General features: G+C 38.0%; 1 protein-coding gene across 1 annotated transcript; it reads right to left on the reverse strand.

Moving 5' to 3' along the window:
* Positions 1–333: 333 nt before the first annotated feature.
* sinhcaf (SIN3-HDAC complex associated factor) lies at positions 334–6098 on the reverse strand. The gene is made up of 5 exons (XM_016668094.1): positions 5965–6098; positions 5776–5875; positions 4862–4985; positions 4601–4751; positions 334–3516 (listed from the first exon to the last, which is right to left on the reverse strand). The coding sequence occupies exons 1-5, from the start codon at positions 6096–6098 to the stop codon at positions 3186–3188; spliced, it is 840 nt and encodes a 279-aa protein (XP_016523580.1). The 3' UTR covers positions 334–3185.
* Positions 6099–12154: the final 6056 nt, after the last annotated feature.

A 12154-nucleotide genomic window follows, 5' to 3' on the forward strand; every position in this document is an offset into this window, starting at 1 on the left:
TTCTATCAACAATTAAATAATTAGGCTTGTGATGCTTTGGCTGAGAGGAGTCCAAACCGTGTTTCTGAGGTTCAACAACGACATGATGAAAGAGGAGGGAACACAGCCAATTTAGAGGGACATGTTAATGATTTCTGCCATGAAGTAACGAGGTTGGAAGGATTTTGACAGGACATGTGGAGGGTTTCATGTTTATGAGAGAGTGAAGAAAGACCATAACTGGGAAAAAAGATGGATAAATGGAAAAATAGGAAATCCAAACGACTATGTGCTGGGATCTTTAAATCCTCCAGTAATACTGACAGAAAAAACGCACAAGGAAACTCGCAAATTCATACTTTCATAAAACTCACAAAATTACTTTTATTAAGGGACAAGTAAAAAAAGTACATGATGTATAAAAAATACAAAAAACGCTTTGTCTAAGTTGTAAGCTAAGTAAATGCATAGCAACAGTACATGCAAGTCTAGAGTTAGGTATCCTACAGTGGTTTCCTACTACTTTAACATTTGTATGTAAGCTATAAGATTAAAGAGGGAGATGTACAGTTTGGCTGCAGTCTACCGGTCGTTACAGTCTACATGATACAGATGCAGAGTGGAGATACAGTATAAGTTATGTTGCACGCAACTCGGCTGATGAGCAAATAAATAGTTGCACAAAAAAAAAGCAAAATCGATACGACACGGCTTCAGAGGGAGCGTGTGTCGGAATCACATTCCCAAAGATGAAAAGCTAACAATGAAAAGGATTTCTAGAACAACACTTCTAAGCCGGGATACAAATAAATATGAATTAAATAAATAATGAAACGTGTATTTGAGAGCCATTCGACCCACCCGGCCCTTTTATTTACATATCAAACTCACAGCTCCAAATGATCAACATTATATGTATGAAATTTCATATTAGTGTTCTTCTTGTTTTTGTTTTTTTTTTTTTATTTAATTTTTTTTTGTTTGTTTTGTTTTTTTGTGTGTTTTTAAGAATACCATCGAGATACATACAAATGGCCCGGACAAGCACAAGTGTCCATAGAAAACCTGCATTGATTTGACATTGGGTGAATTTCAATGTGCTTTGGCTTTCGATTGATAAATAAAGTATTATCAGGCTATACATCACAACACATTTGTGGTATATTAGAGGCAATGGCATAGAATTTCTGCTTGTATAAAGACTTTCACCATAAACTGACCCAGGAATGACAGAGATTACTGATATTGGTATTGCTGAATGACTATAAACTGATCATTTTTTGTGTTTTGCTGTTGTTTGGTGAGATATTATTATGCAAAGACACCATTTCTCCTTTTCCCTATGTCTTTTCTTTACATACAAAAATAAGTTACAACTTCAGAGAAACGGATCAAAAAAACAAAACAAAAAAAAGAGCAAGATTTACAGTTTCTCTAAGGCCATGCTAAAATTTCCAAGACTCATGCATCAGGGTATTTCAGGTCTCTTGGGTGTGTGAGCTTGCCATTCATGCAGAATGCACTGTGTGTTGCTGAGGCCACGATAAATATAGCTACTATCCCTTTTTGTTTTGTTCCTTAATACCAATCCAGGATTAACACTAGCACTGTCTGTGACACACAATTAAGGCTGGTGTACTTGCTGTTGAGATTGTGAATAGGCCTTATTTCAATGGATCCACATTTGCACACAGACGTTCTAACAAATACACACACAGAAAAACCTCTGATAGGAGGGGACATCATTGTGAAAAGACTGAGAAACACAGGGGCCGCTGTACATGTCTGTGCTGCGTCAGTGTAAAAGTATCTATCGCTCCAAAGCAACTTCCAAAAATAACAAGAGGAAGGTCTACTTTTTATAAATAAAAGACTGTCACTATGCAGGTGTAGCTTAATAACTTATATCATCAAAAAGTTCATTTATTTTTGTAATCCAGATGAAAAAGGAAAATGTATACATTGGTTGATTCCATATATTTCTGTTAATCCTGAAGATTATGGCTTACGGCAAATGAAAACCCAAAATTGTGTTCCTCAAAAAATCCAAAAATGTCTTAAGACCAATAAATAAAGCATGGATGATAAACAGAGGAATGTTGTGATCTGAAATACGTAATCCTAAAGCTGCTGACTAAACAATTGTCCAGCAGATAGTTAGAGTTCCCACATGAGGTAGGCAAATCACCAAAATCTTAACTAAAGAAATATCAATTAAAAGTTTAGTGGAAGAAAAAAGTGTAGCTGAAAATGATAAAATAACTGCAGTATTGAGAGAACTGTGAGATGACTCTTATTCAAGAGTTTAAAGAACATTCAGTTTTAGAGTTTCTTCAGACTGGACTGTTCATATTGTATAAAAGTTTATTATGGATTTTAAAAATTAAGGTGCCTGGAAAAAAAAGGGGAAAAGGAAAAATAAAAAAGAAGATAAGTTACATTAATGCAGTAATTTAAGGAAGAGGAACCCCAACCAGATTACTGAGTGCAAATACTCTACATACACATATTTTTATTGGTCTTATGAAATTCTCTATTTTTTTCACTAAATTGTAGGTTCTCATAATCTGCAAGCCGTAATCTTGAAAATTAAAATAATAATATTTTGGATTCATCTGCTGAAATAAATGAGCTTTTCGCTGATATTCTAGCTCATTGAGATGCACCTGTATCAGGCATAAATATGTTAGCTTAAAAGATATCCACAGTGAGAAAGGGTTCAGATGTTTGAAACATTGAGTCATAAATTTCAAGTAGCACCTTTTTTTGTTTTTTGTTTTTCTTTTTTTCTGTCAAGAAGCGGATGTATTGCGTTTTGGAATAAAATCTGCAAAATGTACCAGCAAACAAGAGCTCCAGCATTTCATCAAAAGTAGATCAGTAACACCACAGATGATGGTCCATCATCAGCATGGTTAAAATATCAAATACAACAACAAAAAAAAAATTAAAAATACAGAAAGAATATAGAAGTCCATAAGTTACAGTTCAACCATAATAATGAACAATCCTCCAGCGTTATCATGGAGAAGACCAAAGATGTTTTAGCTGCTTTTTTGACTGAAGGCAATCTGAGGCAACTACTTTCTGTAAGTGCTCGGGGGGGTTAAAAAAAAAAGAAACAAAATTTTTTCAAACAAAATCCATCCCGAGATTTCTCCAGAACGTCGCCAAATGAAGGAGAAAAAAAAATTGGGTTCTTTGCTTCACCAACCTTCCTCCATCACCTCCCCGCTCCTGGCTGGAGGCGCTGTCACGCATAGCTCAGCAGGCTCTGCATTTTCCTCACCCGTAGGCATCTCCTTAACCACCTCTTCCTCCACGTGGGATTTATCCACCCCCACTTGACCCTCCTCTACCTCGACCTCTTCCTCCTCCTCCTCCTCCTCCTCCTCGTCTTCCTCCTCCTCTTGTTGCTGCTGCTGCTGCTGCTGCTGCTGTCGCTGCTTGTTGCGGCAGCAGGGTTTGAACAAATGGGGGTCGATGAGCACCTCCCCGAAGCGGCCCTTGTATATTATTCCACAGCACACCTTTTGCCTGCAACAGAGCGAGACGCGTTGCATCAGATGTGTGTGTGGGGGGGGAAATGCCAGGAAGATTAAAGCTGAGTGTGTTAACAAGCTGCAGTTAAAAGTGTAACTGCGAAAATCAGCACAGAACGGTGTTAAAGCGTTTTGTCGACTACTAGATTAATATAAGCCGTTCAAGCATTAAATTGTCTCCTTTACAAGAAAAATCGTCTGATGTTTTCTTTGGAATTTTTAGGACAATTTTGAGTTCAAAATATGTTCAAAATAAATATTCTAAACACAAAATGGTTTTACGATCTAATTGATTAAATGCTCCCTTTACTGTGATGCAAAGTATGCAACTTTCTGTAAATCTGCAGACAGATTTGCTTTGCTTCATAGCTTATCTAAAAATGTTTATGCCTCCTTGTAGATTTTGTGTGTTTTTGCTTTTTTGTTACACGTTCTGAAAACCTTTGTTAATTGAACAACAGATGTAAATACTTCAATATTTGTCTCATAAATCCACAGAATATTTTCCAAAAATTCTTGGAAATTTCAGCACACATTACACCTCACATTCATATTTTCACCTGTTTTTTTTAATTATTACTAAATATATGAAATATGACTTTGTGTTCTTTTTGCCCAGCAATTGTTTTCACCAGGAATTTCCTATAGTCATATTTTTGACTAGCTCAATAACACTGACTGAAAGGAAGACGTTTTGTGTCTTTTTTTTTGTTTTTGTTTTTTTATTGCTCTCAGAGTCGTTCTATGGGAGTCTAAAGTCTAAAGTCTAAAAGACTTTGTAATTATTTTCAAACTAATATGCCTCATTTCCACAGAGCGGTACAGGACGACCTGTAAATGGCAAAGTACTTTCTAATTGATCTATAAATAAATATTTGAACAAATCCAAAATGCTAATAATGTCCAGAGAGAAAAATGTTGTTTTCATGTTGCATCTAAATGAATCCAACAAACTACACTGAATGGAAATTAAACCGCTGATATTACACGTGGCAGTATCTTCTTTTGCATACATAAAGTGTTGATCTGTTCAACGTGATGTGGAACAGTCTGTGTCTGTGTTCCAGCATTAGGTCTACCTCTTCCAGTAAGTGAGGTCCAGGAAGGAGAAGACCGGGGAGCGGCTGGACCCGGGGCTCAGCTCGGTGTCGGAGCCGTCGTCGGACAGGTTGCTGTAGCTGGGGGACTGAGCCGGAGAGGCACTGGAGGTTGTGCTGTGGGCGTCTGAGTCTGGAGAGCAGAGCAAAGCACAGGAGCGTGCTATTTTTGACAAAAACTAAATCTCCACTCTTGTTGTTAGCATGTACTGGTGGCAGGGAGAAGCAAAACTCAGAACTAACTGTTTCTCTTGAGCTCCTTCTGCAGCCTGCTGATCTGGCTCGGCCGAGCTTTCTTGGAGATGGTTTTGATTTTCTTGGGCCTGGACGTTATCTTTAGGCTGGGGCCTCCTCTGGCATCAACGACCTGCACACAACAAACATTCACTTTTTAATAATATTCTAAGGTTCCCACCGTTCATGCAAAAACATTAAATTGGCTCACATTTGATCATATTGCAATCTAAACACTTCAGGATTTTTATGTGATAGACCAACACAGAGTGTAGCTTTAATTTTGAATTGGAAGGAAAATTATGATGGATTTTTATACATTTCAAGTGTAAAACGTGTTTGAAACACAAACAGGATTTGATGTAACTCACTATTGTAGCTCTGGTAGTTTATGGACTTGCTGGTACAACTCAAGTCCTTTACTGTCTCCAACTGTTTTTGTTTTCAGGATTACAATCTGAATAGTTTCCCTGTCCCTGAAATAGAAAAGTTTCCCCTACAGCATGATGCTGCCACATCCATGCCTAAAATGGGAGAATGGCGTCTTTACAGCAATGTGCACAAATAGTTTCCTGCCACACATAAGTTTACATTAAGACAAAAAAATATCACTAGATTTGCAGTTATTCCATACTCATTCGAAACTCAAATAAATTCTCTGTATGATGCTCAAAGTTAGGATATTGTTATATAACGAACCACGATTTAAGCTTCTTTACAATTTATGCCCGACCTGTCTGATGTGTTCCTTGGTCTTCAAGAAGAGGTTTGTTCACTAATGTTCTCCAGTGAACATCTGAGGCCTTCACACGGCATCTTATTTAATTTGGGGTAGATGTATTTATAAACATCTTCCTTTGGATTGTTGTGAGTGGTTTTATCATATAAAACATGGATAAATGTGTAAGAAAAGCCAGACTCACATGGTTCCAGTTTTTCTTGGTTCCCACTGGAAGCTTTTTCCATCGCTTCACAAGGAGGACGCAGGCGTTACAGATTTCTCCTGATCTGGTTTCACTCAACCTGCAAAAAAAAAAACAGTTTGATGCAACTCACGATGCATTGTGACCAAAGGCTTCGCGACACAGAACATGTTCAGGTGGGTCTCTTACCCGAAGCAGCTCCTGAAGTCCTTCTCGTACCGCTTGCTGTCTGTGAAACGGGAGCTGGAGGACTTGGCCCGGCAGATGCAGCAGCCGTCCAAACTCCGGTACATTTTGGGCTTATGAAAGCCAAACATCTGCATGCACACATATTTAAATTTTAGCACCTCATCATAACAATTTATCATCATAGAGTGGAGTGCTACACGTTCTCTACCACGAGATGAATCTTGGAGAATAACATGGAACAAATCAGATGTGCTTATTATAATAAATTAAAAATACATTTAATAATAAACATCATGCATAGTTGGAGACATTGGGGGAGCATCTCTGTGCTGTGACCCACATGGTGGAAGTAGGTCAACAGTCAGACGGCGTGTCAGACAGATAATGTCACCATGCTGCGCTCACTGGATTCACGCAACGTTTAGGAAACTCGTGTCACGCATCGAGCACCGCAGGCGGCCACACATCATGCAATATTGCGCTTACATATAACCGTGAAAATTTTTGCTGCGTTTCTGGCCGCATCTTAAAATGAAAGGGGCATGTCTGCGGGAGGAGACTCGAACACCTATAAGCGTGCAATATGCAGAAGTGCACGCTGATTTATGTTGCTAGGCAAAATGAAATCTCCCAGTACACATGTGGACCAACTGCGGCAAAACTGGGAGCCGCGCCCCCCAGACTGGATTTTCTTTTCTTTTTTTTTTTTTCCTGCCATCAGTCCTTGGGGTCTTCTGACAGTGCGTTGCCACACGGATCATGCAGGGATGAGAAAAATTCAGAGACTTCTCACTCTGCTGCTAATTTCACATGCGGACTAACATAGTAGATTTTTGGTTTTATTTGATTTTTTTAACGAGTTTCACGCTGCTTGATTGAATGAGAAATGATGCCGATTGGGTTCTGCATCAGTTCTCACGATGCAGAACCCAATAATTAGATTGGAAAATTATCTGTCATACTCGCTAAATAAAGATGCACAAATTAGCTTTATTCTGGGCAATTCCGATTTCCTTTTTTTAAGGTTTGACCTGCCAATTTAATTTAAAAATTTCCACCCCAAGGAGAAACATGTGCTGCCAGTTTGTTGATCCAAGTAGAAGCTTGGAGTACAAGAAAATGTTAACAGATTAAAAGAATATCCTTACTTATGCCTCAAAGCATGTGCCCCTATTTGTATTAAACTGAAATAAACCGAATAAAAGGACATAGTGTCCATTATTCTGTCAAACTAAAAATCATATTTCTTAGTTTGGATGTGTTTAATAATTAAGAATGAATGCATATTTCTAAGTATCTGACCTGCTGATCACTGCTCAAAAACAAATGTACTCATTCTGTTTTATTTATTGTGAATTTACTGTGTTTTTGTTTGATTGACTCAATAGGAATCCTGCATGAAAACATCAGTATCTGCTCAACAGCATTTATTTTATTATTAGTCTCTGCCAATGTGCCACAAATACCTGATACTATGTTTCCTTTAAAAAAAAAACAAAAGTAGCAATGCAGTGTGTTTATATCAAAATATCAAAATAAAGATAAATGTATCTGGCATATAAAAATATAATTTATGTGTGCTCAAAACAGAATCAGTTGCAAAAATCTTGACTCATTGATAAATCATTTTAATGAGGGTTAGTAATATTTACAATATTTAGTAATATTTACAATATTAATAATAACTATAAGTGGAGCCTCATTATTATCACCAATGTAATTGTTTTCAGTAATAATACTGAACAGTGATATTTTGTGTAGCATCTTTAAATCAGTTCACTACACCCCTTGACGGCGTGGCCTACAAGTAGTTCTGCTTTTCACCTCCACGTAGGCCTTCTGTAAGTCCGAGACGATCTCTGCAGCAAAATACAGTACGTGACGCAACTCAACATGGCAACACACTTCAAAGGCGGAGGCAATGTGGGGAAGGGAGTGTGATGCGATTTTTCGCAAAAGCTGCAATTTTAACACGTAAACTGCAACAAACCCCGCTAAAAGCTGTTGCTTTTGCTTTAATAGCACGCAAACATTGTTGAAAAATTAAAATCTCGCACTTGTTTTCGCCGAGAGAAAAGCGCACGTCGCTGAAATTTCACCGCCCACTCTCCAGCAAGGAAGCATGGCATGCCACACGACCTGCTTCTTGCGCACCCATTTTATGATGACCGTCCTCTGCTCGACGATGCCCGACTTCCCTGCCCCTCTCCAACTTTCTGCGGGGTGACAAACTGAGAGTAACGCGTTTCCAAAGCAAATTATCTCGATTCGCACAGTAAAATAAAGCATTTGTGTTACAAGCGTGTAATTTGATCTTTACTCTTTGTTATTCCACGGCCGCGTCACTGCAACTGTCCACATCCAACTAAACATGTGCGCAAAGTTCAAAGCGACTGCCTTCGTATGGTCGGTTTCCACGCATTATTCTTGCACAAAACACAATTTGTGAGGCAGTTTGAGCTCCGTGGGGCGTTCACGAACAGTTTGTGTTTAGCAGGAGGTGTTTTGTTGACAGCGGCGCCCGCGTGTTGAGACGCATCTCTACTCCGGGTGGGCGTGAGAGATTCAACTTGGCATCGATATGTATAGCAGACCAAAATACCCACTATTTCGACTTACTGCGCTGCAATGATGTTTAAAATCGGGACTAAAAAGCGCTTAAAAACCGACTTCAGTTAAACTGCATGTGATAAAACGAGTGATTCCCTCACACAACCGAATGCACCAACAACAACCTCAATCTGCTTCTAATGTCTGCATTTCAAGTCCTCCTGATCTTCCCTTTTTTCCCCCACATTTTTTCCTCCCACTTTCTCGAATTATTTCAACCATTAACAACATGACCTACAGCTGAGCATGCTGGAAGGCCCCAAAACAACACCAATTGTTCAAAGACAACTCGAAGCTTGCTTTTAATTACACATGTGAAAGCGCAGCAAAGACTTTAAGAACCAGCCTGAAAAACGCACCGAAACAAACGTAAACCGCTCGCTGGTGTTACCTTGTTGAAAGTTTGGTGAAGCTGACACAAAGCAAGTATCCCTGAAGAGCGTCGTAGCGGCGTAAGTATTAGGAAAAACGAACCCGCATCAGTAAACCCGCTCTCTTGTTGATGTCTGTGCTTGAGGACGGGACTGGATAGTTGTGAAGCTACTGCGCCTGCGTCACATCCACACCTCCATTTCAGAGTAGAGCGCAGGTCCCCCTCTATTTTTTTTCTTTTTTCTTCAATCAAACTATTTACATAAACGACGTGTGACGTAGGTGTGCGTCTGCGCTCGGCTGGCCTTATAAGGATGGGAATATTACGCGGGAACAGGGGGCTCGGCCCTGGTTGCTATGGCGTATTGGAGAATGTAAGCAAAGGGGCGGGGCTTGTTGTTTTACTACACGACGCCAGATGGCTCGTCTAGGGGCCTGCAGTTTTTCAGGAGACTCGGCGTCTAGAGCCGAGATGGGCTTTGTTGACTTAAAATTCACACCAAAACAACCAGATTAGTGTTCAAATAAAAGGTGGATAAAGTTTGATCCCCAGACTCACTGATCACAGGAAACAAACAAACACGTCCCATTTACTATTATTTCATTGTAAAGCAATTAGAATACAACAAGATGTTATCTTTAATGATAAATTAAAAAAAAATGAAAACTATTGGAAAATTATGTGTAACTAAAAAATATGTTTACATAAAGATTTTTGAAAAACTGGAGTGCAGTAAGCCTCTTAATCTGATGCGCGTCAATAAAATCAATGCAGCGTTGAGGTCTCAGAGTTGTTTTGGAAAACAGTAGTGAACAAACAGCAGTGTTTAATTCTGGAGAAGCTGCAGAAACCCACAGCTCAGGTGGGAAATCTGTTGGCAGGTAAACTGTCAGTCTTTTATCCCATAAATCTGGGTTTTGCATAGCAGTAAGGTGAGGTAATTTTATTTATATAGCACATTTTCAGCAACAGGGCGGTCCAAAGTGCTTTACATGAATTAAAAGAAAATACAAGCAAAGCAACAAACTAAAAGAAAGACAAAATGTAAAACTACATATTAGTTCCCCATGTTTAATAAGAATAAGTAGGGATAGTAAAGCGATTAGTAAAATAAAAACAAAACAAAAACCCATTGGCAGTTTGCCACAATCCAGCAGTAAACATACGACAGAAGCTGCTCTGTTCAGATGTTAAGCTGTAACAAAAAGACATTTGGTCTAAAACATCATAATCACAGATTGTGATCATAATCAATATTTTCATCACAATTTTCAGCCTTAGAAAGTAAAGATTTCTCTGAGGTTGTGCAGAAAACTGCCGCTGTGCATCACCATGAATACATTATTTGACACATGATGGAGTAGCATACATTCTGCTGAGGATGCAGAATCTCAGGCCTTTCACCCGCTGGAAAATGTTGGTCTTTACGATCCATGGAGTGATGATGTTTTAATTATTCTCAAGTTAGCTGCATAATCAAAATAATACAAGTATTAGTTGCCATTTTAATATTGAATGTTTGATGTAAAGTTATTTCAGTTCAGTTTATTTATGCAGTGCCGCTTCACAACAAGTCATTTCAAGGTATTTTACTAAAAACATTTAATTTAATTTCAATCCAATCATACAACTAGATCAGAATTAGAAAAATATTCTTTCTTCTGTGGGTCCTGTGGAAAATGCATTGTTTCACAAATTTCTGCCTGGATTTAACAGTTTGAAAAAAATAGACAAAAGTAGCAGTTTAATATTTATATAACTCTGCAGTTATTTAAAAAAAAGACAGATACTAGTCAGTTTAGTTTCTCGTTCATGTTGAAAATAAATAAATAAATAAAATCACAGACAAAACTGCCCCTTATTCTGAGACCGTCCCATATTAGGACTGTAGGTGGCGCTGTTTCTTTGTGCGTCTGAAAACAGATTTTCCACCTTTTTTTTCCCAGGGTTTTTTTATTTATTTTTTTTATCATAAACCAAATCGAGGTGAACAAAAAACATATGAAACGATAAGATGTTTTCCAAAAATGTGCACTTTGTAAAACTTTAACAAGGAATTTAAAAGAGTCTGATAAAAAACAAAATGTTGGTTGCGTCTGAGTTTTAACATAGAAAACCAGCATTTAGGCCAAGACAGAAGTACTGAATGAGATGTGTTTTGGTTTCTGATCTTTCATCTAAAATGCTATAAAACAGGAACCATTTATCACAAAAATATATGTATATTTTAGGTACAATGCAAAAGTATTTGCCCGTTTGGGGGTTACCGAGTCTTTCTGATTTAACGTTTTTATGACTATGAAATGTTTCAGATTAAATAACCAAATTGCTTTTACTGTGCAGCTCTAGTGTGGGAAGAAAAAGCCAAAGATTAGGATTTTACTTATTAAGGAAAAAAGGCTGTCCAAATCTGATCTTTTATGAAAATGTAATTATCCTTTAAACCAGAGAACTGGATGTGTCGCTTCAGGCACCAAAAAACTGCCATCAAGTGTTTACAACGACTGGAAATGAGTCGTTAACTTAGATCCCTGCGGAGGATCTTTTCTTACTCTTCTTCGCAGATTTGTTCTGATTTGGCCATATTACCGGGTTTCAAAGCACAAACAACCTGTTTAAGGACAAGCCACCTAAATCAGATTTAAACATTAATTTTTTTAGCCGTTCAGAAATAGATGTTTTTGGGTTGTGCTGCTGATTGTTATTCTGCTGCATAATCAAAATGTCCTTGAGCTTAAGGTCACACACATAGAAAGACTTTGTACCAAAATACATTAAAGACCTGTTGTCCGTGCATCCATACCACTCAGGTATTTCGGTTCAAGACTAGAATCAGAAACAACAAAAGTGGCATTTATTTTTTTTCTCCTACAATATGGAACAAACCTCCAGAAAACTGCAAAACTGCTAAAACACTGAGTTCTTTTAAATCAAGGCTAAACACCAATCTGCCTTTGAGTCACATAAACTTCTGCATGGATTAATTCTAATCTGGATTACATTTTTTATTTACCTCTCTTTGTTCTGCCAGCGTAATGTTTCTTTTTATTTGTTAATTGTGTTTTTTATTATGTAAAGCATTTTGTTGCTGAAATTTTCCATACAAAAAACTTGATATTCTCTTCAGTTTTCCAGCAGCAACATGAATTCATGGTGGCAAACCGTGTTATATACTGAAACACTGTTTTACACCAGATCTAAGAGGGG

This window comes from Poecilia formosa, unplaced genomic scaffold, assembly GCF_000485575.1.
Source record: "Poecilia formosa unplaced genomic scaffold, Poecilia_formosa-5.1.2 Scaffold13, whole genome shotgun sequence".
Classification (NCBI taxonomy): domain Eukaryota; kingdom Metazoa; phylum Chordata; class Actinopteri; order Cyprinodontiformes; family Poeciliidae; genus Poecilia; species Poecilia formosa.